Source organism: Podarcis raffonei, chromosome Z (assembly GCF_027172205.1).
Source record: "Podarcis raffonei isolate rPodRaf1 chromosome Z, rPodRaf1.pri, whole genome shotgun sequence".
NCBI classification, from domain to species: Eukaryota; Metazoa; Chordata; class Lepidosauria; order Squamata; family Lacertidae; genus Podarcis; species Podarcis raffonei.
This window is the reverse complement of record NC_070621.1, coordinates 13,209,189-13,236,779: the sequence shown is the minus strand read 5'-3', so window position 1 is coordinate 13,236,779 and position 27,591 is coordinate 13,209,189. Positions and strand designations below refer to the sequence as shown.

Genomic DNA, 27,591 nt, shown 5'->3' with positions numbered 1-27,591 from the left:
ATAATCTTCTTTTCCTAGGGGGTGAGGGCTTTTCGAAAGCTGCTTCTTCAACCCCCACCCACCCCTTTCTTTTTGGATTGCAAACCATTTGGTGCCCCTGACACTCTCACCCACCCCAAAAAGTGAGAGGTTACACAACCCCTTTCCGTTGGAGATTAGTCGTCTCTCCCCCCCCCCCATGATTAAGCCCCAGGTTTCACTTTTAATTCCCTTTTGGTGCCTTAATAAAGTGGTATCTGGAGACAGAGGGAGGTTTCATTTACAGCATACATTTAAAACACATTTAAAGCACATGACTTCCCCCCAAATAATCCTGGGAACTGCAATTGGTCAAGGAATGGCAGCCCTGTAAGGGCTAAACTACAATTCCCAGGATTCATTCAAAGGAAGTCAAGTGATTTAAATGTGCTTCAGTTGTATGGTGTGGATGCGACCAGATATCTATGTCAGTCCGTTTTGGCAACATGTTCATTAGCACACAAGGCATCAGCATCATCATGACAGTAGTAACAGTGTCCACTATTTCCCCCTAAAAGATCTTCCACCACAAAAAAGACCTCTATTTACCAAAGAGCCCTCAGTGACCTTCCTTTGACCATTAACATTCTTTTGCTCCTTTTTAAAACAATTTAAAAAATCCAGTGTGTAAGAATTCACACACGTACACCCTCCCTGCGAATATGCAGTCACAACAACCTCCCTCAAACCCCTGAAAATGAAGCTGTGCAACTCTTTGCTATTGTTCTGGTCACAAATGGCTGCCCTCCTGTTCCTTGTAGGATTCCTTCAGGGAGAACAACACACCAACATGGCTTCCAGGAAGAGTGAACACACCCCTGAAGAACTGAGCTTTCTTGACAGGTGGAATAAACCCCAACTGTGTTTTGAATATAGCAGTTGCTGGGAATCACGAGTGTGGAAAGCGCTGTTGTGCTCAGGTCCCGCTTCCACCACGCTTCCCACTGGGGCATCTGGTTGGCCGTTGTGAGGATACTGGATTAATGGGCCACCTGGCCTGGCCAACCAACAGGACTCTTCTTATAGTCTTCAAAGAGAGTGTTTTTTGCCACTTTTGTGAGGAGAAGAGGAGAATGGGCTGATACAAATACCCTCTCCAGGAAGGAAGGCCCATGAGAAGATGTTTCCTCAGCCCAGAGAGTCTCTTGGCCACGGCTGAGGGAGGCAGCAGCTGCCATGGCTGCCTCCTTGGAGCAGAGGTCCCAGGAAGTGGATTTTGACTAAGGCAGTGAAGCCCCCTCAAGTGCAGCCGTATTTCTTTGGTCATGGCAAACGCCCATGCAAACTCTGTGGTACAATACGCAGTAGAAAGGGCACGTCACACCCAGTTCCAAAGGAATCCCAAGAGATAACCACCCCAGCTGTTGCCTCAGTTGTCTGTTGAAATCCACCTGGTTTCTAACAATGTGGCAAGGGGGCACAACCAAAATGCTAGAATGTTTTAGGCCAAGAAGAGGCAGGTGGGTATCTCGACTGTGTCCCTCAGGTGCTTTTTGCAGGTCAAATGCTACCGTCCATTTGCTCCACCAGAAACAGGTGGATGGCCTCGAATGCTGGGCGATCTTTGATGTCACGGCTCCAGCATTTCATCATCAAGGAGAACAGAGGATTGGGGCACAGGGGCGGCTGAGTCAGATAGACCTGTGTGAGCAGGAAAAGAAGAGTGAGGGTGGCGAGGGATTTTGGAACCACAGATTTCTGTGCTGTGCTGAAGATGCTACCCATCTAGTTACTCTTTAATGGACTGTTGCTGTTTTACTGGTTTAAATTTGTATAGATATATCTCCATCCTACATAAATAAATGTAGAACTCATAGGCTTTGGCTTGGAGCTCTTCCTCCAGTGAGCAGCAGCTGGCTGTGATTCTGAAGTAACAGGAAGAGGTAATAGTATCCAGAACCAATCACAGCATCACATACAGGAAGAGGAAATAATGATTTCCTCGCCTCTTAAGCAACCCAACCTCTGGCTTTGGAGCCCATCCTCCAGAGTGGATCAGAAGCCAATAAAAGAAGAGAAAGAGGTGGCACACAGGAGAAGAGGAGACACTGATTTCCCCCCTCTGATCTCAGAGCCATTCCTCCAGGGAATAGCTCTTGGATGTGATTAAAAACTGAGGAAGTGAGAGAGGAAGGTACCAAGCAAGGCTCACACACCACCAGCAGCACATACAAGAGGAGAAGAAACCAGCTTCCCACCCTCTTCAGCCCAGCATGTCAAGCACCAGCATCAAAAGGATGTGCAGGTTCCCACCATGCAGAACATCTGTTTTGGGTACCTGCCGGCCTTGGTCTCGGAAGAACTCCCCCGTGTTCTCAATGACCTGCTCATCAGATAGCCAGCTGTAAGGCTGCTCCTTGCACAGTGTGAACATCTCCCATAACGTCACACCAAAAGCCCAGACGTCGCTGGCCGTGGTGAACTTGCCCTATGAGGAAAGAGAAGAAGACCACAGTGTCAGAAGACCATGGCAGTGTGCACATCCCTCCCCACCACTAAGAATCCTTGGAACTGTAGTTTACCCCTCACAGAGCTACAGTTCTCAGCACCCTTAACAAAATATAGTTCCTAGGATTCTTCTGGAGGGAAAATGTGCTTTACATCTATGGTGTGTGCACAGCCTATATCAAGACTGAGCTACTTTTGGCCCTTGGTTGGGAGTTGTCATTGCCACAAACCGTGAACCTAGGCAACAAAGTCACACCATAAATAGCATTAGTGTGCAGATCCCCCATCAGTCACTAGCTTTCCTCAAGACCTCCCTGCTGCAGATTTGATGCATCTAATCAAGAGATTTAGATGCGGTTTAGCAGCCATTACCTCTCCCTAGGACTGCCAGGGAAGTGTTGTTCGGGTGGGGCCCCCCGCTAGTGATCTCCAATAGATAATTCTCAACTACACTACAAATCCCAGGATCCTCTGAGGGAGCAAAACAGTTGCAGTCGTATATAACGAAGTTAAGTTCATAGGGCAGCAGACATGAGGCGAAAACCTTCAAAGCAGGGCTGGTAAAGGGTGTGGGCAGGGGAGAATTCCAAGGGCCAGACAGAGAGGCTTGGAGGGCCATGTTCACCCCCTATACCTGAAGCTCCTCCCCAATCCTGTCTTAAATACATTTGCAACAACAGCAGAGAGATATTGGGCCTCTTACCAGCAGGATGCTTTCCCAGGCCATCCAGCGGATTGGCAGCACAGCCCGGCCCTGGATCCGGTAGTAGTCGCCACTGTACAGGTTCCTGCTCATGCCAAAATCAGCAATCTTAATGGTGTAATTGTTCCCAACCAAGCAGTTGCGTGTGGCCAAGTCCCGGTGCACAAAGTTCAGGGAGGCCAAGTACTTCATGCCAGAGGCAATTTGGGTAGCCATGAGCAGGAGGTGGAGGCAACTGAGAAATGAAGAGAAAGGCGAGATAATCAAGGGAGGATCTTTTAGAATCCCACCAAACCTCTGCCATATCTGCAGGTCAAGAAGGGCAAATCTGTCGATTTCAGTTTCTCTCTTTTCTCATCATAAATTCAGTTCTCCACACCTACAAATATAGGTGTGGAATACTGTATATATATATATTCCTTGTGAAAATTATTTGGCATTTTAATGCCAATTTCTCCCAATATGCATGATTTTTGGTATGCAATTTTGCCCCATACACTCTGTATGTTTGTTGAAAGCTGCCCAGAGTGGCTAGGCAAGGTATAAGAAATATATTATTATTATTATTATTATTATTATTATTATTATTATTATTATTATGAAATTCCATGTATGATCTTTTAAGTAATACATGCATTTATCTGCACACTTGGATAAAATGCATTTTTTACCCATCAGTTGGCTGTGGGGTTGCACTGCAAAATCTGGAGGAACTCAAATCTCCCCAAAGTTGGCTGTGTTTCAGTTCCTGCATTGTTTTAGAGTGAGAATTTTGCAGGCTTACCTTGAAATGTGAGGGCTACATCCAGCCTCCACCTCCACAGTTAGCTCTATGTGGTGGGGAAGGATGTGCACTTGCCACTAAATACCAGTAGCTGGGCTCCCCACAGGCATTTTGTTGGCTACAGTGGGCTTCATTCTGTCTAATGGCAGGGTTGACTCTATTGGCCATGATTGCTATATGCAGCTCCACATCTGGAATCAGTATGCCACAAAACACCAGTAGCTATTTCCCTTATAGCTTGCTTGTGGGCTTCCCAAAGGCCAATTTGGCCACTGTGGGCAGCAGCATGGTGACCTAGTCAGGCCATTGGTCTGGCCCAGCAGGAACAGCACAAGGGGGGGCTACCCGCTCTTTTCTCCCCCCGGCCCACTGCCCCTTCCCCTCCATCACCTAACACAGGGAATGTTGTTGGAGAGTGTGAAGGTGCTTCTGCTCTGGCGTTGCAGCAGGAACTGGTGGAGATCCCCGTTCTCCATGTACTCAGTGATCATGCACAGCGGATCGTCCCTCACGCACACACCCAGCAGGCGGATGATGTTTGGGTCCTTCAGCCGGGACATGATCTTGATCTCCTTCAGGAAATCGTTCCTTAGAACAAGGAAAGGACACGTAAAGAGAGTAAGCTGGTCACATCTTAAGTCAATTTATCAATGCGTTTTAGCCAATCAAGAGACTGCTCAACGACATGATGTGCAGGGGTGGGGAACCTCAGGTCCAGGGGCTAAATGCAGCCCTGCAGGCCTGCCTGGCCCTCAGAATTCACAGAGGCCACACCCCTTCACTCTGAGCCCTTGGAACTCTCCATAGGTGGGTTTGCACTAAAATTATTAACAACAGCAACAGACTAATTGTCACCTGTACAATTGTCTCACGGCAATGTTCAACAAAAACTGCAAACAACAGCTAAAAATACACACAAAAGTACATTTGAAACAGAACTAAAACCACACAAAAGGTAAACAGCTTTGGAATTTTTTGTAAAACACTTTGCTTTGAGCTTTTTTACAATCAAGAGGTGTATAAATTTTTATGAAACGAAAGATAGATACAATGGCAAAGACCTGTTTGTCAATCTGGGAAAGTGTGTCTTATTTTCAGAGGTGGGTGGTGGGTGGGATGTAACTATGTACACAAGTTCTGGGAGCAGGTTGCTCAGCTGAAAGGACCACCTCTCCCCATATAAACCAACCCAGGCTCTGTGTTCATCATCTGAGGCGCTTCTTCTTGTGCATCCTCCAAAAGCAGCCCAGAGTTAGGCAACACAAGAAGGGGCATTCTCGGCAGCAGCTCCCTGTTTGTGGAATGCTCTCCCCAGGGAGGTTCATCTGGGGCCTTCATTATACATCTTTAGGCACCAGGGGTAAACATTCCTCTTTAGGCCTTTGGCTGACTAATATTCTACAGCCTTTTTAATGTGTTTGTGGGAGTTACTGTTTTTTGTTGTTCTCGTTTTAACTATTTATTTGTGCTTTTACCTTGCTTTCTTATCCTGTGGACCACCCTGAAATCTTATGAAGGGCCGCATATAAGTCCAATAAATAAAATATAAATAAATAATAAATAAAAATAAATATGAGCTTATTTGGCAACATTCATGATTATTTTATATGTTTGGTACAAATAAGAACTATGGGGTCTCTTTTACACCACTCATTCTTTTTAATGCTTTCCATGATTTTTATTTTATTACCCTGTGATTTATTCTTCCTGCTTTTATGACTACTTTTATTATTGCTTTTAGGGTTAGGGTTTTTTCTTTGTTTGAATAATTTTAAATACATATATATTCAATTGTTTCTGGAAAGTGCAGTTGGTGGGTCCCTGTTGTTTCTTGACAGGAATTACATTTCCACAGAATAGGGGCAGCCACACTAGAACCACTGCTCAGAGTTACTGCAGAGCAGGCTTCTGAGATCTTTGGAACTTGCAGCAGCAGTAACAAGTGAATGGATTTCTCCCAAACCCCCATCCCTCATGAGAGCAGACTCCCTCTGGAATTGGCACCACAGCTTCTGCTCACCTGGCTGTCTTGGTGACATTGGCTCTCAGCATCTTTACAGCTACCAGAACTGCCTGGCTGGAGGCTTCTGAGGAAGCACGACCCAAGAATTCCAGCAGACCATCAGCTTCGCACAGGTGGACCTTCGTGGGAGAGGACAAAACCAATTTTAGAGTAATTGTCAAGCAGAGATGGAGAGAAGTAGACTCCTCTCAATGCCCTATCCATACCGTCCATTTTACCCACAAGCATGTTAGGTGCATATTAGAGCAGGTAGCTAATTAACTCTCTTGCAATCTACCTGAAGAACATTTCTTAGACTATTTGGAGATAATGGTAAAGGCTAGATCTAGCTAGGAGGGCCCAGGGTGCAAAAGAGTCCAGTAGTTGTTCACAGTTGTTTTGTCAGCTATTTTTCCAGACCCTGTTCCTTAATCACCATTGCTCCAATGTGTGTGCTCTACGGATATAAGGAGGCAGAGATTTCCAGAGTTTGTCGCTGTCAGCACTGTTTCTGTTCCACTACGGTTCAGCTTCTGCTAAATCCTATGTTACTTGTCATGCAATTCACAAAGGTCAAAATGAACGTAATTAATTTCAATGCATTTCAGTGAAAGAGGGGCATCAAAAACAATGCAGAAAGCAATGCAATTATTTCTGTAGTGTTTGTGGATTAAAAAACAACGATGATAGCGGATATTGCTTGTGTCCCCTTGAGTGATTTCTGCTCCTGACCTCACACGACTATGTGCAATGTGGCAAATTCTATTCAGCATTATTGTTTCCAGGGGAATTCTCTGAGGGTTCGGCACACATGCAACCCAAATTCTGCACCTAGAAAAGCTGGACTCTGAGACATGAATAAATTATGTGAATAGAACAGATTTGCTCCCCCCCCCCCGTGGTTATTCTGCTAGTGATAAGGAGTTAGGGACAGGGATCATAGCTTCACCCCAACCATAGGGCATGAGATTCAGCTACCCTTCTGTCTGGCTGAGAGGATTTCTCTCTCACCCTCATAAGGACTAGAAAGCTGCTCTCTTTCAAGCAGAGCTGGCATTTGCAAGAAGAATGATCTCTGAGCCAGCTATAATCCTCAGGGTTCTTTTTCTGCTCTTTGGGGAAATGCAGCTTGCACAGCCTTGTCAATTGGCAGCCCTCAAGCCAAATGGTGCCAGCTTTTCTCATACCTGGTTTTAAGTATATCTGGAAAAAGGAATAAACACACACCTCCCCAAACTGCCCTTCTCCCAGCTTTTCCTTGAGCCGCAGCTGCTGCCTTGGGAACTCAGCCACCGTGATGTCCTTCTTGGTCAACGAGTCCACTGTGATGGCTGGCACAGCATATGTGTTGTTTCCTGTGACGCCCTGCAGGCTAACAATGTCCGTCTCTGCGTAGTGGGGGACGTTGTTCTGGAATCCCTGGTGAGGGGTGCACTTGGTGATGTCTGGCTCGGCATAGTCACCGCTACATGCTAGAACAACAAAAAGGGAGGTTGGCAGATGAAGATGTTGGACTTTTTGGAGCTGGCCGACCTTACTGGAAGAATCCGTGATCAGAAAGAGGAACATCAAGAAGATTGGAAGAAAGTTAAGGAATATTTAGCTAGATATCATAATATAATGTAAGTTGAAATACTTGCAAGTACTAAATTGGCCTAGGATTAAAGCATGTTGAATTGTATAATACTATGGATTGAGAATATTATGAAAAGGAAGGAAGATAGCAATTTGAACAAGTTAATTTTATTAGAAAGTGGATATTGGAAAACTGCTATAATGAGATTTATTGAAATTCAGTTGGGGGGATTTGAGGAAGTCACTTAACAATGGAAATAAAATTGGATTTCTAAAAGTTAAGTGTTTTGCATGTTTGTTTGTTCTTCTTTTCAATATTGTAATGTTTTTTTCTTTTCTGTGTTATGTCTGTTATATCTGCTAGAGGCAGAGAACATAAGTATATGCTTCACCCTGCCTACTGGTAGAGCCAGCAATAGTTCAGAGTTCACACAGCCCAATCTGTGTGCTCTGAAATGCATTGCTGCCACTGCAGGTGGTCCTACCTGAGTCCTCAGCGCTTTGGGAGAGCTCAGGCAGTTTCTGAAGGAGAGTGATGGGCTGGTGATATTCCAGGTCCAGTGGGAAGACCCTCTCATAGGTGGGGTTAGTCTGGTGGATCTGTGTCTGGCCATTGACAATTCTGGAGCTGTAAAAGGACAGCCGAACGGTGGCATCTTCTTCCAGGATCCGCCGAGGAGCCTAAGGGCAGAGAGGAGAAAGCTGGTAAACCCTCTACATCAGGCATGTCTAACTCCCAGGAGACTGCGATCTACTCCCACTATAAAAAAAACTGGCAGTGATCTACCCATTGAATTGACCAAAGTTGTTGAGTTTTTTGGAGGGAGGATTGATCAGAGTTGTTGAGCTTTTTTGGGAGAGGAACCCTAATGACTGCATAATCATCCTTGAAAGTGTACGGTCAATACCTGATATTTCAGAAGCAAAGGAGCATGTATCCTTGTGCTCTTTTGTTTGCTACCTTATCCTTGTACTTAAGGAGTGTGTGAGCCTATCAGCCAAAAGTCTGCCTTTCTGAATAGTCTATTTGGTCAGTTAGTTAACAACAACAACAACAACAACAACAATAATAATATTTTACTTGTATCCCGCCCTCCCCGGCCGAGGCCGGGTTCAGAGTGGCTAACATCACAAAAATGCTCTTTGATGGCTCAGGATTGACTGGTATTCTCTTAGTTGTGAAGAGAACATAAGAAAAGCCCTGAAGAATCAAATTAAGACCCATCCTGGTGTCCTGTTTCCCATTGTGGCAAATCAAGACACCACCGGTAAGCCCACAAAAGCAGGGCTTGAAGGCAATAGCCCTTACCCATTTTTGCTCACTAGTGGATGATGTTCACTGGTTGACTTCCTCACGCTCAAAACTAGAGACCTCCTTGCCTCCTCCATAATTGTGTCTAACACCCTTTGAAAGCCATCCAGATGCTCACACTGCATCTCTATGACAGTGAATCCTGCACAGAATCATAGAATTGGAAGGGACCCCAAGGGTCATCTAGCCCAACCCTCTGCAATGCAGGATTCTCAACTAGACCATACATGACAGATGGCCATCCAAGCTCTGCTTAAAAGCCTCCAAAGAAGGAAACAGAAGTCATTCCTTTCATCTGTCCTGAACTGCCCCCACAGGGTGATCCAGTTCCCCACCCCGATCCAAGTTCTAGAACACTCAGTGTGGGAGATGCTCATGTGATTCCTCAGTTCCCCAAGCAGGAAGGGTCACAGCTATTTGAATGGAAAAGGTCCCAGGTTCAATCCCTGGGATCTCCAGGTAGGTCTGGGATAGGGCCCTTGTCTGAAATCCTGGAGAACTGCTGACAGTTAGTCTAGGCAGGCACCTTTCAGGTGGGCACCACTGCCATTATAAGAGAACAAGGGAGGTGTTCGTGATGAGTTCCAAAACTTCTTTTTCTAGAAAAATAGCATTGAGTGTAGGCATTATTGAGCTAGATGGACCAATAGTCTGGACTCAGCATAAGGTATCTTCCTACGTTCCTATGAATACCTATGCAATCAATCAATGGGGTTGGATCCTCTCCTTCCTGGAGGATGAGCTTGGGTTGCTAGGACAGCCTTGCACTTAAGCACTAGCCTGGTTACCACTGGTGAGAACAAATTCTACACTGGTGAGTGTGCTGGCTGGCAAAGGAGAAACAGAGCCCTCTGTCCCCCATTCTGATAGTTGAGGAAGCTTGTTTGCTGGCTGGTAACATTTGTGGGCTTATTTACAAGGCTGTGATAGGAAGTTTCCCCGCAGCCAGTCAATCTACCATAGGACACAAGATACCGTCTCCAGCCGCATCTGGACGTGCTGCCTCCACAGGATAGCAACAATGACGAAAAGCAGCAGCAGGATAATGGCCACAAGGCAGCTGACCAGACTGGAGGTGTTGGAGTCCTCTGCCTTCGGAGCCACCCAGGGACTCGTTGCAGCAGGTGGCGAGGTGGTCCCTGCAATGGCAAGGAGGTGGGCAATCAATCAATCAGTCAGTCCATTAATCAAATAATTGTACTCGTGGCAGATTCCACAGTGGTCACTGAAAGGGCAGGCAGTAGCAGTAGATATAAGAATATTTAAATAGGCTGAATGCTAGTCTTATTCAGAGCAGACCCAACAAAATTAAGGGATCTAGGTTTTTATGTTTTAATTGGAATTGCTTTTAGAATGTTTTCAGCTGTAACTGCTTTCTGTTATTTTTGTTTGCAAGTTTTTCCAAAATATTTTAATCAGTTTTGGAAGGAATTTGCTTTTTGTTTTTTAACCAAGAGCTGTTTAGGGTGAAGAGGGTATAAATACAATAAATTAGCCACGACCATTATTTTCCATCGGTCTACTCTGGATTAGGGCTAACTTTGAATAGTTATTTATTTATGTGACTTGCATTTTGATGCTTAGGATGCCTCAAGTATGCTGCAGTCAAACTGGACCATCAACACATCATTCCTCTTTATTAGTTGTTCCCAAATGCTTCCCCAATGTTATTAAATTATTGGTGTCTGGAGGGGCTCTCTTGAGCTACAGCACAATAGACGTGGGGGGAATTACAGGATTTCAGCAGGAAGTTACAGGACATGTGCTGATTGAAAATGAAGCTGGATGTCTGCCCCAGGGAATGGTAATGAAATCAGTACAATGTATAAGTGTTCCAGTATAAAGAATGCACAATGATCATGAATGCAGAATAAAAAAGGGCGCCTGGATACAGAAAAATATCTAAGTGGATCGCACAAAATGCTATCATAAAAGCACAAGCCAGAATGCAAATGGTTAAAAAAAAATCAATAGAATATTAAGCAAAATGTTGTAACAAAAATGCTGAGCAGTGTGATCAGAATAATAATAATAATAATAATAATAATAATAATAATAATAATAATAATAAATTTTTATTTATACCCCGCCCTCCCCAGCCAAGACCAGGCTCAGGGTGGCTGAGTATAAGTAAAGTAAGAGTCAGTGAAAGCAGTAGTTGTAGAACAAGCAACAATCTCGCCTACATAGCTTTTATTCCTTTAAATTGAAAAAGTCCCAGACGCTTTCAACTGGGGAAATGACCTTTGCCAACCTAGTTGCTGACGTTCCTAAATCCTTGGCAGGGACACCAACTCCTTGGGGTCCGAATCCTTTTCAGCACCCTCAGTATTATGGAGGTAGAGGCCACCCCCTCCCCAATATCCCACAAGCGCAGAGCACAGCGTGGTGCAATGCAGCTCAAGTGGCTGGCTCCTTCTCCCCCTCCTTCTCTTGCCGCAGAGGGGAAGGAGGGTTGATGGAGCCTCCTGCCAGTGGTGGTGTCAGGAGGAGGCAAAGGAGGAGCCACCAGCCGTTGAAACCATGCAGCCAAAGTGTTCAGCTCTGCCCCTGGCTCCACCGAACGTCCTCTGGCACTTCTGATCCATGGACATAGCAATCGGCCTCATACTTACACCAAGTCCCTTCTGTTGCGTTGAGTTCCTCCGACGGGAGTATCTCTGAGGTTGTGCTTGAGGCCAGAGTGACCATAATGGGGTCACTGGCATCCATATCTGCTGGAGAAGCAATGACAAGAAACACATTAGTCTGTTGCTCAGAGCCTGGCCATTTCACACTGCGGAGCCAGGTAGAGAGAACTTGGCCATCCAGACACTCAGCTGGAGAACAGCAAGATCTCATTTTCTGTGGGGTTTATCCACAGGGGGGCCTTCCAGCTGTTATTGGACTCCAATTCCCAGCAGCCCCAGCAGCCTGCATAGTCAACCGTCAGGGATGAATGGAGCTGTACTCCAACAAAATCTAAACAACTACAGGTCTCCTATCCCTAGTGCCTCAGACTGGTCATACTGGCTAATGGCACTCCAGATCAGGCCGTCTTCTGTAGCCCTCTCCCTTTTTTTGGTCATGCATATTTTCAACCATAAGGGCTAGATACTTCTTTAAATGAAAGCTTACATTATAAGAAAACTGAATTATTTACACACCACCTATACCAGTGTGGTATAGAGGACAGCGTGTTAGAATAGGCCCAGGGAGACAAAAATTCATAACCTCCACTTAGCAATGAAGCTTTATGACATATAAGACAGCAGGTCTCTAGCCTGGGAAATTTCCAATGCATAGTTTGACACAAAGAGAAGCAAAGATGAGGGAAGAGAGGAGTGGGAAGGCAGGGATTGACAGAGGAAAAATGGGGTTATTTCAATTACACCTATTTAAAACTTTGTTCTCTTGAGCCTGTCACTCTTATATCCCACAGTCCAACCAACCTCAAAGGGTTGTTGCGAAGATAAAGTGGGAGGGGGGATGGTACAAAAACCCAATAAATAATAAAATAGGGGCGCAGGTGTCTAAACCACTGAGCCTCTTGGGCTTCCCAATTAGAAGGTCGGTGATTCGAATCCCTGTGACAGAGTGAGCTCCTGTTGCTCAGTCCCTGCTCCTGCCAACCTAGAAGTTCGAAATCATACCAGTGCAAGTAAATAGGTACCGCTGCGGCATGAAGGTAAATGGCGTTTCTGGCATGGTGTTCCATTGAGCCAGAAACGGTTTAGTCATGCTGGCCACATGACCCAGAAAGCTATCTGTGGACAAACGCCAGCTCTCTCTGCCTGAAGCGAGATGAGCGCCACAACCCCATAGTTGCCTTTGACTGGACTTAACCGTCAAGGGGTCCTTTACCTTTTTTTTACTCAATAAATAATATAATAATTAATAATTTGATGCTGTTGAGGCGCATCTGGAAGAAACACAGTATATACTAGGCAAAATATTATCCTGCACTTGCAAATGAAGCTATTCCCAAGGCTGCTCACCTGATTGGAAGGAAATTTCGCTGATCATCATCCAGGTGTCAGCAAAGTAGAAGTGGCAGAGTATGGCTTTCCCCACACGCTGACTGAGGGGGACGGTCACAAATCGTGCGCTGGGGTTCTTGTCGTCCAAGACGGTGTCCACGCCCACTGGGTCTGGCTCCCACTCAGCAATCAGCCGTGGCTTGAAGAAGCACTCCACCCTCTCAAAGATCTTCACTCCCTTGGAAAACATGTTGTTGCAATGGACCTGGAGTTGGAAACAGCAGTGGCCACGTTCAAGCACTCTTTTCTCCCTCAGAGGACCGGGAGGGTTATAAAATGGCTACCAATGCAGGAGGCATGCAACATCGCTGCCAATGGCCCTACCTTCATGGAGGTTGGTTTTTTAAAACATAGTTATTGCTTTTTCTGATGCAAAGTGAGTTATTAACATAACAGGCTTAAAACAGTTCAATAACTATAAATACTGGTAACCTTATTTATTTATTATTTATCTTAACTCTTTCTTTTTCCATATATATACAGTATATGGGTTACAGGGTTCTGAGGTGAAGATATAATCAAAAGGTCCACTAGTGTTAGGGTACATTGGAGGCAGAGAGCAGGCATTTTTCTTATTTCTATGTTTTCTCAAATGAGTTCTTTATCTTTTGTCCCCTGACTGCCTTTAGTTTTTGTGTTAATTTCTCTAAAATAGCCAAGCCTTTCAGTACCACTGGCTGATAGGAACTTTCCGTACTGTCCATCAGTTCTGAGCTCAGGCAGCCAACAGTAAACGACTCAGCAGCACTTTATGGATGAGATCTAAACTTCTGTCTAGAAACGTATTTAGCAACACCAACATCAAAGATGGATGTATCCATTGACCAGTAATCTCAGTTCCATACCTTCATGGATGTGAAGTTCCTTTGCCGATCGAACTGGAACTCCATCTCAACAGCACCACTGCTGAAGCTGTCATTCTTCCAGCCAACGTAGTCGTAGCCTGGCCACACGCGGTACTGGTGGCTCTTGGTGAAATCGTCCAAGCCCAGGACGCCATCTGTCAGCTGGCCCAACCCACCATGCAGGAGCCTGGCAAGAGAGCATTTGCAGTTACACGCCAGCAAGGAGCATCCCTAGACTGAGAGGTGCCGTCTTCAAAGACATGCCAGGCCTTTCCACCGAATGATTAGCTTTCATTAAAGGGAGGGGATATGAGAGGGTTAAGAAGGCAGACAAAATACACTTAGAGGCAGTGCTTTTTTCTAGGGGGCACTCAAGGGTATGCAGTACCAGACCTCTTTTGTTGTTGTTAAAAAGTGTAGCACTTACTGTAACAACTTCATGGTGAGTACCGGTACCTATTTTTCTAGGGGGGAAAGCACTGCTTAGAGGGAAGTGGCTAGATAAGGGCAAAGCTAAACGGGTTGTTAAATTGCATGCATAGACAATGCATGTGCGTTATCTTTTTTGCTATGCAAATAGCAGCTGGCGGGAAAAGAGGAATTTAACTCATTGGGCCTGCCAAGAGCTCCTTATTTAGTGTACATTCATGATGACTGATGCTCTCGATGGGCCTGTGAATGTTTCTTCATTTCCAACTGGTGCATGTCCTGCTACTTCCTGCTGAAATCCTGCCACTTTTCATACCACAAATGTTCAGGGTGGGGTGCCCCGCTTTTGTTGTGTCATAGCACTAGAGTGCCCCACCGGATGGCAATAATGAAGCAATGCTGGGGAAGCATCATGGAACAACTCAAACAGCAGAATGATATAACAAAAAAATTTTTTCCTTCCAGTAGCACCTTAAAGACCAACTAAGTTAGTTCTTGGTATGAGCTTTCGTGTGCATGCACACTTCTTCAGATACGAAAGCTCATACCAAGAACTAACTTAGTTGGTCTTTAAGGTGCTACTGGAAGGAAAAAAAATTTTTGTTTTGACTATGGCAGACCAACACGGCTACCTATCTGTAAGCAGAATGATATGTGGACAGTCCTGTATAAATCCAGCACAAATACTCTATTAAACCATCAATGGCACACTGCAGAATACACCCACATTTAAGAACAAAAAACACCACTCTGGAGGTGCCCTTTCTCTCCCTGTCGTGCCGCTGACCAAAAGATCCCCTATCAGAAGCTCTGCTGGTGCAAACCAAGCGGAGTGTCTCTTGAAATGAAGCTTCAGAGAGAAGAGATTTCTGTTGAGACTGCCTGAGGCAGTGAGAGAAAGAGCTAACCTCTCCCCCCCCACCACCACCACACCTCCCCGCTCACTCTCATTAGTCCTGGGGCTGCTTAAGATTTCCCTTGGGTGCCATTTACAGGACAACAAAATGTACTTTTTAACTGCATTCCCACCATTAACAGCACACCCAGTTTAGCCCTAAGATTTCCAGTGGCTGGGCAGTGTGGCTGCAGCCTGACTCATTTGCTCTCCCCTGTGACTAATAGAGGTCAAATAAGTTACACAAAACATATATGCATATTTTCTCGATCTGTTATGCAGATTGCGAAATGCAGCTTCGTTGCGTCACACAATTTTTGTTGTCATAGTTTGAGTGCAGTCCACCCACTGTCCAGCTATTTAACGCCTGTTCTGAGCACCCAAAAAATCCCAGGCACTGATCTCCTTCCATCGCCCAGTTTGGAAGGTGGCCTTCAGGCTGAAAAAGGTCCCCCATCCCTGTTTTAGAGTACTGAGGGAGAAAGGGATGTTTCACCCACCCACACAGAGCTCTTCTTACCTGCGCTCCTGATAACCATCATAGGTTGAGTCGTTGAGGTAAACGATCGGGTGGCCGGGAGCTGCAATCATCTCCCCCTCTGGCACACTATAGGATTCCAAACCATCTAGGAAAGGATACAACCAGGGGTCAGTTAATATAATAATAATAATAAATTTTATTTATATCCTGCCCTCCCCAGCCGAAGCCGGGCTCAGGGTGGCTAACAACAATAAAACAGTACAAAAGTACAGCACAAACAACACTCTAAAATCATTCATTATAAAATTAATTAATTCAAGCCACTGGCAACCATTGGGCCAGAGCTCCACGAAGATTGCTGAGGGAGGGAGTCAGGCTGTGCCCTGGCCAAAGGCCTGGTGGAACAGCTCTGTCTTGCAGGCCCTGCGGAAAGATGTCAAGTCCCGCAGGGCCCTGGTCTCTGGTGACAGAATGTTCCACCAGATCAGAGCCACAGCCGAAAAAGCCCTGGCTCTAGTTGAGGCCAGCCTAACTTCTCTGTGGCCTGGGACCTTCAAGATGTTTTTATTTGAGGACCGTAAGTTTCTCTGTGGGACATACCAGGAGAGGCAGTCCCGTTGGAGGCTTTTGAGCCCTCTGCCTGCACAACTTACCTGAGCTAGACGAGCAAGGGTCTTCTTCCCATCTCTTCTTGGCCACAGGTGGCCAAGGCAGAAAACAAGCAGGCTTTCAAGCCAGGCAGCCTTCTGATGGCAGCTCAATCAATACCTGAGCAATGATTTGCTCAGTGTTGTGGATCTAGACCAGAGTAGGCAGCTATATAGTGCGAGTTGGGACTCTGACCAGTAGTGCTGCTGAAGAAAGAACCCAGCAAGCATCTCCACCTCAGCGTACCATATGGAGCAGCCTTCTTCAAGTTGGTACCCTCTAGATGTTTTGGACAATAACCCCCATCATCCCTGATTGTTGGGGCTATTGTGGCCAGGGATGATAGGGGTTATAGACCAAAATATCTGGAGGACACTGGGAGGAGGACAGCTGATACATAGAATTACAAACACCAAGGTCCCACTACCAGAATTCCCTGGAGCCTTATCGGGGACTTGCTGAAGTTCAAGTCCTTACCAGACCAAACACAACCATAGAGTTCCACCCGCATGCAGACAGTCATGGGCTGCTCAGTCACTGGGATCACTCGGATGTAGCGGGCAATGACAGGCGGGCGAAGGTCTTTCAGGACAACGTCATATGTGTCAGTGTTGCCTTGAATCACCTGGATTGGGAAGAGGTCACGATAAGGCTATTGTGCAATCAGCATCTGATAAGCAGCAAACACTAGAGCACTGATGAAGAATCACAGGCCAAGGGGTTAAATGTGGCCCTCTGGGCCCCTCTATCTGGCCCTAAGGACTCTAACCATGCCACACCCCTCACCAGCCCTACTTTGCTACCACACAGCCTGTTTATCAAGCATTCCCTGATTGGTTTGCAAGGGGATTAGATGACGTTGGCTATTTAACGAGCATTCCACCTGATTTGTATGCGGGGAGGTTAGATGATGGTTGCATCAAAACACATGAAAACAAAGACCACCACAGCCAACCACAAACAAACAACCACACCCTAGGCCAACCCCAACCTCTCTCACCACCAAAGGAACACAAGTGAACAGCAAAGAACCTGCACAAGCAACGCTGACACCAAACCCTACATATAGTAAGTAAAATAGAAACATCGCCACCCGATAACACCCCCACCCTTCTTCCCCCCCACCTCTTTCCCCCTTTTCTTCCTAATGTCTCAATAAATGAAACTGATCTGTAAAAATGTTACATGGGGGGGGGGAAATACGAGAGACATTGCACACACACACACAAAAACAAGGGTTATGCCTGGAGAGCCACTGCCAGTCAGTGTGGACAACACTGAACAAAATAGGCCAGTGCACTCAGTATAAAGCAGTTTCTTATGCTTCAAAGTAAATACCTTGGCATCCGCTGACAAATTTTCAACCCGAAACAGATCCAGAGATTGGTCTGAACCGAGCGCAATAAGGAGTTCAAGGGCTGAAGTTAAAGAGTGGTTGGAGGTCACCTGGATAGGTGACCTAATAATTATTTTTAATGAGGTTTAGTAACTTTTGCAGATTTTCAAGGGCTCGTCACTTTCTTCAGAGATGTCCTGACAGCATCTCACCCACCTGCTTGTTCTGACGATCTTTCCAAGAGAGCCATCGCTCCCCGTTGCGGCTATAGTCGATCCGGTAGGCACGGGCAAACTCTTTCCCAGTTGCCCGGGCATGCCGACCTTGCGTCCCCACCAGTGTGATGAAGAAGAGTTTATGTAGGTCTATCTGGAGAAACTGCACATCTTCAGGTTGCAGGAGACCGGCTGGACACCATGCCCCATCACCCTCTTCTCTCAGCAACCTGAGAGATAGAGAGAGAGAAATAATGTCAGAGCTCAAAAATCAGGTATGAAAGTGGGAAGAACATGCAAGGCCAGCCTGAGCACAGAATTCATGTGTTCTATGTGAGGCTGCTCTTGAGATTGGTCTGGAAGCTGCAGCTAGTGCAACATGCCATGGCTTGAGTGCTCACTGGGGCAGGATATCACCACCATGCTCTACTACTGCTGGGAAAAAAATGCACTGGCTGCCAATTAGCTACCAAGTTATGTTCAAGATGTTGGTTCTGTTGTATAAAGCCCCATACAGCTTGGGACCAGAATATCTGAAAGATTGGTTCATCCATTATATATGTGATTGATCACTGTGCTCTGCAGGAGAGAGATGCCTATGGATACCACCTTTCCAGGAGATTGTTATGCGCAATATAGGAACCTTTGGTATAACACCAACCTTTTGGAATTCCCTCCTGTTAAATATTATGACAGGTATAATCTCTGTTGTCTTTCTGGCAGCTGCCGAATAGCTCCCTCTTTCAACAAGAGGTATTTCCCAGACTGTACTGGATTTTTTCTTTTAGTTCTGCTTTGTTTTATAGCTTGCCCTGAAGCTAAGCCCCACCGGTCATCCTGCTCACCGTGCATACTGAGGCCCCGTGGAGTCATACCACTGGCTGGAAGCAGTGATGTCCTCATCTCGGATGGTCCCTTCGTGCATCCCCAGAGGGTATCGGCATATCGCTGAGGGAAGAAGAAGAGTTTGGATTTGATATCCCGCTTTATCACTACCCTAGGGAGTCTCAAAGCAGATAACATTCTCCTTTCCCTTCCTCCCCCACAACAAACACCCTGTGAGGTGAGTGGGGCTGAGAGACTTCAGAGAAGTGTGACTGGCCCAAGGTCACCCAGCAGCTGCATGTGGAGGAGCGGAGACGCGAACCCAGTTCACCAGATTACGAATCTACTGCTCTTCACCACTACAACACACTGGCTCTCAGGGAGGGAGGGGACGGGAGGCAAAATGGTCACATTAGCATAAAGGCAGAGAACTTTTAAGAAAGCAGAGATATGCCTGGTTATCACTCTACAGGATCCACTTTCATTTTATCACTGCTCAGGATTGATTCATTGTGGGTGGGGGGGAATGGGCTCATGTTAACAACACTGGGAGTAGCACTGCTTTAACTGACCGCTTGCCACAGCCCTGCGCTCATTCTCCACATAACACCTTCTGAAGTTGCAGAGTCGCCAATAAATGCCTCCTTGGGTACTGTGAAGTCATGAGAGCGCACAAACTGCCCTGCTAAATTGCCTTGTCAGAGGGGCTGCAGTTCATGGGTGGGGAACCTTTTTTAGCCCAAGGGTCACATTCCCTCATGTGACACCTTCTGAGGGCAATGTGCCAGTGGCTGGAGCAACAGGTGTGGCTCCTAGCTCTGTACAGTAAAATCCAGAGGTTTCTACATGCAGCCAACCCTGCACGCATCTCACAGACTGCTATCCATGCAAGCAAGAGGCATAACTGCAGTTCAAAAGCAGGCAAAAGCTCTTTGAGTAGAGAGCAGAGCAGGGCCTTCGAGGGATGGGGGCGGGAGCTTGGGAAGAGTCCCAAAGAGGGCCACTTTTGGGGCCCAAGCTTGAGGTTCCCCACTTCCCCTTGTGGCTGCAAGATTCCTGCCTTGATCAGTGGTCAGGCTAGATGGCCTCTGAGTTCCCTTCTAACTCATATAATTCCTTCAAACCAAGCATCTGAAAGCCAGTCACCAGAGCTCTCTCCACCAAACAAGATGGAAAGGGTGCCAATCCTATGAAGGCCGCATTTGTCAGGCTCCCATCCCAAATCATGACCATAGCAACTTTTGCTTGAGAGCAAGGAGCAGATCTTTATTCAAGCTGGTACAGGCTCTGTGACAAGTGCAAGGCTCCACAGTCAAGATTCCAAGGTCTATGAGCAAGGCAAGGGGTTCATCATGGTCAAGCAAAATCTACAAAAGTGTCCCGACAAATGACACACCCCTCCCACCGAGCTTTTAAATATGAGGTGGGTGAGGTTGCTTATAGAATTCTCTTGCCATCCTAAGCCTGATGCACATGCACCCATGCATTCCACCTGGACAGATGTGTCTGATTCCCACCTAGGAAGGTACAAGACTGTGTCCTGCCCCACCCCCTCCAGCTCCACTGCCCCCTCCTCCTATTCACCCCCTCCCTCTGGCTAGCCAAAGTCCCCCTCCTCTCCAATGAAGAAGAGTTTGGATTTGATATCCCACTTTATCACTACCGGAAGGAGTCTCAAAGCGGCTAACAATCTCCTTTCCCTTCCTCCCCCACAACAAACGCTCTTTGAGGCGAGTGGGCTGAGAGACTTCAGAGAAGTGTGACTGGTCCAAGGTCACCCAGCAGCTGCATGTGGAGGAGCGGAGACGCGAACCCGGATCGCCAGATTATGAGTTCACCACTCTTAACCACTACACCACACTGGCTCTCAGACAGGCGGAGAAGAGAGCCACCAGTTCTGCTTCTCCCTCTTTGACATCTAGAGGCACAAGGCAACGTCCTCTCTCCCGCCTCAATCCCTGGGGGCCAGCCTTCCAGCCCTCCATCTGCTGCTCCTCCTTTGTCTTCTTCCATCTGGGGCTGCCAAACCATGCCAGATCCTGACAGAGCTGAGGGGCCAGTGAAAACTCAATACTTGGCCTGATATTCTTCACCTATAGATAGTCCCTGGGTAACATCGATATATCCTTATAGCTTCCAGCGCCACTAATAGGCTGGTAACTCCCACCCAGCCCTACACTGCCACCCCAGAACCTCCTCTCACTCTCCTGTCCTGCACTGCCAAGCCTGTCCATTTCTGGCACCACTTTTTAAGAAGGATGCAAGAAAATGGGGTTCTGAGCTTTACCCCACAGTCAAATCTGGCCTGTGAAGCTAGATCCTGATAAGCATCTGGCCCATGGAGCCAAAAATGTTTCCCCACCCTTGTTGTCAACCAACCCTCTCATCTTTCCTGCCAAACCCTGCCCTCCTTGTTCATTCTCCTGCGTTTACTTTATTTAATTGATTTGATTCCATTTATGAACCGCTTCCCATAAAATATCCCGAGGCAATGTCACCATAAAAACACCACTAAAAACAATTTGAAATAATCCCATATGGAAAAATAATTATATATGTGCAAACATTAAAAGTAATATATATATAAATGCAATTAAAAACTACAGTGGTACCTCTGGTTAAGAACTTAATTCGTTCCAGAGGTCCAGTTCTTAACCTGAAACTGTTCTTAACCTGAGGTACCACTTAGCTAATGGAGCCTCCTGCTGCCGCCGCACGATTTCTGTTCTCATCCTGAGGTAAAGTTCTTAACCCAAGGTACTTTCTGGGTTAGCAGAGTCTGTAACCTGAAGCGTCTGTAACCTGAAGCGTCTGTAACCCGAAGTACCACTGTATTCTTAATATAAATGCAGTTAAAAACAATTAATTAATGCAATATATTGATGCAATTTTAAAAACTTACATACAGTCATACCTCGGGTTGAATGTGCTTCAGGTTGAGCGCGTTCAGGTTGCACTCCGTAGCAACCCAGAAGTAACGGAGCGTATTACTTCCGGGTTTCGCTGCTCGCACATGCGCAGACGCTCAAAATGATGTCATGCGCATGCGCGGAAGTGGCAAAACGCGACCCGCACACATGCAGATGCGCCATCATGTCTTACGTTCCACTCAGAATGTGAACGGGGCTCCAGAATGGATCCCGTTCGCATCCCGAGGTACCACTGTATGTAGTTGCAAATTTCAAAGTTAAAGGCATAGAACAGGCATACTAGCCTTGCCTTTATCTTAACTCCTCTTCTCCTTTTGTTACCTATATTCTGTCCACTGTCAAGTCAGGTCAGGTCACCTTTTACAAGAAACATAGCCAAACACAGTGCCTTTCAGAGGCTGTGGACTACAACTCCCAACAGGCTTGGCCCTCGCCCTTGCTGGCTGCTGGAGTCCAGTGTCATCTGGAGAGAATCATGCTGGCTACCACTCTTTTACAACATTGCAAAAATACAGCCCTTCCTCTCTGTCCCCTTGGCAGAAACCAAAACAAGCTTGTCTACACTTTGTCACCTCTTACTTAGGCCAGTCTTCCCCAGGCTTGTATCCTACAAAGGTTTGGACTCAAGCTCCCATTAGCCCTAGCTAGCATAGCCGATGGTCAGGGATGATGGAGCTGCAGCCTGCCTGTTCCAGTGCCTGAACCTCCAATTGCCCCATGACCTGCCATGAGTCCGGCACTTCTGATCCCAGCTGCTGCCTAAGAAGGTAAGGAGAGTCTGCTGGATCAGGTGAACAGAACGGCCCATCTAGTCCAGCACCCAGCACTCACAGTGGCCAAGCAGATTCTCCAATGGGAAGCCTGCAAGCAGGACCTGAGCACAAAAGCGCTTTCCCTTTTTGTGGTTTCTAGTCACTGGTATTCATTGATAGCTACAGGTGAAACTCGAAAAATTAGAATATCATAGAAAAGTTCCTTTATTTCACTAATTCAACTTGAAAGGTGAAACTAATATATGAGATCGACTCATGACATGCAAAGCGAGATCTGCTTCTACTTCCCAGAGGTCCAATCTTGCTCGATTTGCAATCCTTGTTTTGCTGATTTCCTTGAATATTCTAATTTTCTGAGATGGTTAATTTGGGGTTTTCATCAGCTGTACGCTGTGATCATCGCAATGATAACAAATCAAGGCTTGACATATCTCGCTTTGCATGTCACGAGTCTATCTCATATTAGTTTCACCTTTCAAGTTGGATTACGGAAATAAAGGAACTTTCCCACAATATTTAATTTTTTGAGTTTTACCTGTAGAACAAATCAAGGCTTGATATATCTTGCTTTGCATGTCATGAGTTTATCTCATATATTAGTTTCACCTTTGAAGTTGAATTAGTGAAAGAAAGGAACTTTTCCACAATATTCTAATTTTTCGAGTTTCACCTGTACATCCTCCATGAATTTGTCCAATCCTATTTGAAAGCCATCAAAGTCGGCGGCCATCACAGCCTCCTGTGGGAGTGAGCTCCATGAAGTTAACTATACACTGTATGAATTTATTTCTTTTATCTATCCCGAATCTTCCAGCATTCAGCTTCACTGAATGTCCACAAGTTGTAGTGTTTTGAGAGAGGGAGAAAAACTTTCCTCTATCCACTTTCTCCATGCCATGCCCCATTGTATAAACTTCTATCACGTCACCTCTTACTCGTTTCCCCCCTCTAAATCAAAGTCCCAAATGCTGCAGTATCACCCCAATTTCTGTCTCATACAAGCTGTGCTACGGCCTCACATTTTGTTATAAAACACAGCAGCTAGCACTGAGGGTACGATGGGGGGAGAAATTAAGTTTGCACTGAGAGGCATAGCAACATAATCTGTATTTTCCAAAAGAAGATGGCAACTAAAACACAGCCATCCTTCAAAATTTGCACTCTTCTGAATTTTGCAGTGCAGTTCTTGTCAAATAATGTGTGCAAAAAATTCAGACGCCAGGGTGTAAGTGTGCATAGAAATGCATTCGATCCTGAAAATAGCACAAAATTGAGGGAAACTTCCTTGCAAATGTTTTCTAGGCCAAATTGCAATTTTAAAAATGGAGGAATTTGCACTAAGATGCTAATGAATTTTATTGAGGGCTTTTAAAAAAACAGCAACCACAGACTGATGTGGAGAGCTGAAAGTTACAATGGATACCGAAATTGACAGACTGTTTTTCCCTGAGGGTCTCATGAGCACCACAAGTGGCAGGAACCCAGAAGTCCCTGGCTGTTGGGGTACAGAGATTGGGATGGCTCACCCAACAATTTTAACAACACACAAAGGGCTTCCTACCAGGGTTGACTTCAGAGCTGGAGCAACAAGAGAGGCTGGCGAGCAGGACGAGTAGCAAGCAGAGCATCCTTGGAGATGTGGGAGACGATGCCCACAGCCCGCGGGGTCAGTCGGGCGGTCCTCCCTGGCCGCCAGTCACTGCCATTCAGATCTCTGAGAAAAGGAAGAAAGACATGATTGGCTTGCAGCTATATTTTCAGGTGATGTTTACCTATGGTGATATAAAAGTGGTGTCTAACCGTTTTTTGTTTTTTGTTTTTTTGTTCAAGATCTGCATTCACCCCTGGCCTACTCTTTAATTAAATAGAGATTTATGGACCCAGGGCATGCAAGTTTACTATCTTATATGACAGGGATAATCATGCATGTAAATTGTATGCAAATTATCCAAGGGCAAGAAAACATCATAGGGGTGGGCTAGCTGGCTATCATAGGTGCTGACCCTTGAGTGTTTCATTGGGCATGTTCGGACTTGCTATTTTGGGGTAGGATTCAGTCACATACTGGGAAATTCAGCTTATCCAATTATAATTGATTGGGAGGTCACTCCCCCCCCACAAAAAAACTTGACTTTTTGAGATAAGGAAGGTGACGGGGAAATGTACTGGAATGGTAGGGAGACTCTTTGCTTTCACATGCCATCAGCTAATCTTCCTACAAGCAAAGCAGAATAAATGCTCATTAAATAGCCAGCTTAATCTAATCTGTCCAGAAATAGATCCGGTTGATCAATAAAATAGGTGTCAGGAAGCACACATTCATAGAATACCTCCAGGGTGAATTTTTATTTAAAAATATTTCCAGGTTATAAGAACATAGGGAGCTGCCTTATACTGTACCATGTCAGACCATTCATCCGTTTAGCTCTATATTGTCTACACTGACTTGTAGCAGCCCTCCAGGGTAGGGTTTACTTATTTACTTATGTAGCTGAAGCCAAGATACATAAAACAAAACAAAATACATGACAGGCAATATAATTATTAAAACTGTGCATTCCGCCAAATAAAAATCTGCTGCACTGAAGAATTTAACATGATTTCCACAGACACTTCTCTGAAAGATTTAAATCTTTGAACAAGGCTGTTCTTAAGTCCTCATAAACATGTACAGACTCTCTCTTTCGGAGGAATACAGGAAGCTGCCTCATATTGAGGCAGGCCATTGATCCCCTTAGACAACAAGGCTCCAGAAGATTCCTACCCCAGTCTGTGCTGATTGCAAAAGTTGTGCTAGGGGCTGGGGGCTGGGTTTCCTTTCCACCCTCTTCAATGTAATGGGATTCCTTTGCATCCCTCCCACCGGTAATACACATTTGTCCCAAACCTCCTCACTTATGCCCAAGCACAGATAGGAAGGTGAAACCAGAAGCAGCCCAAATTGTCCAGACGGAGAGCTCGTGAAAGTGTTAAGATCTCCTCGCCGGGGGCCCGGGGTGGATCTAGTTGCTAATTGCTAACAGCTGGCAAAATGTACATTAAAAAAAAATCCACCACAGCCATTGGATGAACAGAAAGATTGGGAGCCCATCACAGAAAGAAAGAGGCGGGCTAGGAGAAGAGGAGACAGAACAGCTGCTTGAACCTTGAGTTGGCGGGAGGGGTGGGGGCAAAGGCACCCATTCCATGCTGGAGAGAAGCCACTCACTTATTCTTGTCTCATCTCTCATTCTGTTACATACGTGTGCACTGCCTCTTGTGTGCCCTTGCACATGCAAGGCTCCTGGTGCTCATGCTCTTGCAAACTCAAAACATTGCTACATGCGCACCACTCTTGATAGCACACAACACACCCCTCCTCCAAGTCCTCTGCAGGGAGCTGTTTCGAGGAGGAAGTGGGCCCTCAGCATCTGCCCACCTCCTGCTCCTCTCTCAAAACCTTGGTGGAGTGACTAGATCCACACAAGCTCCTGCCCACTTCCCACAGCCTGGTGCGCCCTCCGCAGACGAAAGGGTGCTTGTTATTTGTTCTGCCTCATTCCATCCCTTTGCCCACATCTCTAGATTTCTCCCCAGTTTGGAATCGGCTGAGTTGGGCCCACACATTTCAGCTGCCAAGGGAGTGCTGGCTTTTTCAGCCAGAGGGCCACAATGCCTGCTGGATGACCACCCAGGGCTGTAAGCCAGTGGTGGGCAGGGCCAGAAACAAAAGTGGTTGGAGCAATACATGTAATGTACAACACGAGTTGGGCAGCTTCAAGTAGTGGCACCACCATGTGGGAAGTCAAGCACAGATGCAATACACCAGACAGGCCATTTCCGGGATTAAGGGAGGTCAAAGTGGAGGCAAGTATTTTCAGCTAGGCTAAAGGTATTCTATCATGGCAGAAGCTCCATGTTTGCCAGTTAAGAAATGGAGCAGAGGTAGCTTTTCAACTTGTAAGCCAAGGGTGAAGAAACTTCTTCAAGCCAAATGCGGCATGGCATTCCCTTCTCCACAACTTTTCAGGGGCTTCATGCCACTGGTGGGCAGGGCCAGAGGCAAAAAGCAGGGACAATTAATGCAAAAAAAAAAAAAATCCCTTTGTACAGTAGACACGGTTCTACACACTCTCACACGCCTCTCCAAAACCTCAATTCAGGCAAGCAAGAAGCATGATCAGAGCTCAAGCACATATTCCAACTAGTCTATAACACTTGGCCTGGAGATAGTTCCTAGGGCCAGACAGAGAGACCTGGAGGGCCACAAGAGGGCCCCAGCCCTCAGATTCCCCACCAATGTAGACATGTGGGAGGAGGGGCATAAATGTGGATTAGAAATTAATTGGGCAAACAGAAATGATGGATTTATGACAGCATAGCCACCCATGTGTCATCCAGACCATTTCAAAAAGCAAGAAAGTGGATCATGCTCATCACTATCATCATGGCATGCACATGCTGCGTATAGATTCCCCAAACATCACCAATGCTTCTGCGTGTCTTATGTTCAGAGGCCAGGGCCTGCTTTTGTTGCAAGAAAACATGGTACACTTTCACCAAGTAACACATTGCACATCGGCTCTCCTCACGTGAGAAGAGAACGTCATGAATTTCCTGCTCTTGTTTGACCGAGAGAACGCTGCGCATCTCCTGCACACTCGAAGCACACCAGTTCCTGCCCTTCCGAAAATAAAAGAGCCTGATCCATCTTCCCCACACACAAAGCGGGGACGCCGACACCCCTTTCCCTCCTCCCAGGGGAAAGGCGAAGCATCCTTGCGCCCCTCCTGGCCTCTGCGTTGCCCACTCCTGCTTGCTGTGGCCAGGGCACCCAGCTGAGTCCTGTCCCTCCACAGCCAGGAAGCACAAGAGGGCACAGCTGGGCCTCAGTGGCTCCAGGAAAAGAGGGCAAGCAGCCAACATTGTCTTGAGCCCGAACAAAAGAGAAAGCATGCAGGAGAATTTGCAAAGGGGGCTGACCAGAGTTGCAGAGAAGGGCCCTACCTGACAGGCCTAGCCTTTGTGCAGCTGCCGCAGCTGCCTCCACCGCCATAGCAGTCCCAGCCTTCCTACTGCCATGGATTCCGCTGCGCTGGGCTTCCCAGCATCTCTCCCAACACCACCCCGCTTCACAAGCAACTTTTCCAGCAGTTTGGAGTTCCGCTCAAACTTGTGGCTCAGACTCCTCCTTCTCTCTCCCTCCAGTCCTTCCACACACAGGCCCAGGAGACTTCCTTGCCTTTGTCACTACAGTTTCTATGGCAACACCCTGACGGAGGCCATGGAAAAGAGATTTCTGTATATGTGTGTTAAAAGAGGGAGAGAGGCGGGAAAGAAAAAGCTGCTGTCTCCTTTAGCTTCTGTCCCTCCT

At 46.4% G+C, this 27,591-nt stretch overlaps 1 protein-coding gene across 3 annotated transcripts; it reads right to left on the bottom strand.

Annotated features, from left to right (window-relative positions):
- Window positions 1-173: 173 nt before the first annotated feature.
- On the bottom strand, window positions 174-27,591 carry LOC128406824 (discoidin domain-containing receptor 2-like). Of its 3 annotated transcripts, none has more exons than XM_053374568.1 (17): window positions 27,225-27,591; window positions 23,800-23,952; window positions 18,556-18,658; window positions 17,712-17,940; window positions 16,637-16,784; window positions 15,551-15,656; window positions 13,707-13,893; window positions 12,820-13,066; window positions 11,458-11,559; window positions 9,818-9,981; window positions 8,016-8,211; window positions 7,183-7,427; window positions 5,974-6,095; window positions 4,344-4,541; window positions 3,170-3,404; window positions 2,297-2,446; window positions 174-1,659 (listed from the first exon to the last, which is right to left on the bottom strand). In XM_053374568.1, the coding sequence occupies exons 2-17, from the start codon at window positions 23,864-23,866 to the stop codon at window positions 1,519-1,521; spliced, it is 2,640 nt and encodes an 879-aa protein (XP_053230543.1). In that variant the 5' UTR covers window positions 23,867-23,952; window positions 27,225-27,591; the 3' UTR covers window positions 174-1,518. The 3 variants fall into 3 exon arrangements, with proteins under 3 accessions (XP_053230543.1, XP_053230544.1, XP_053230545.1); XM_053374569.1 differs by having other exon boundaries at window positions 11,458-11,556; XM_053374570.1 differs by lacking the exons at window positions 17,712-17,940; window positions 18,556-18,658; window positions 23,800-23,952; window positions 27,225-27,591 and adding an exon at window positions 17,498-17,572.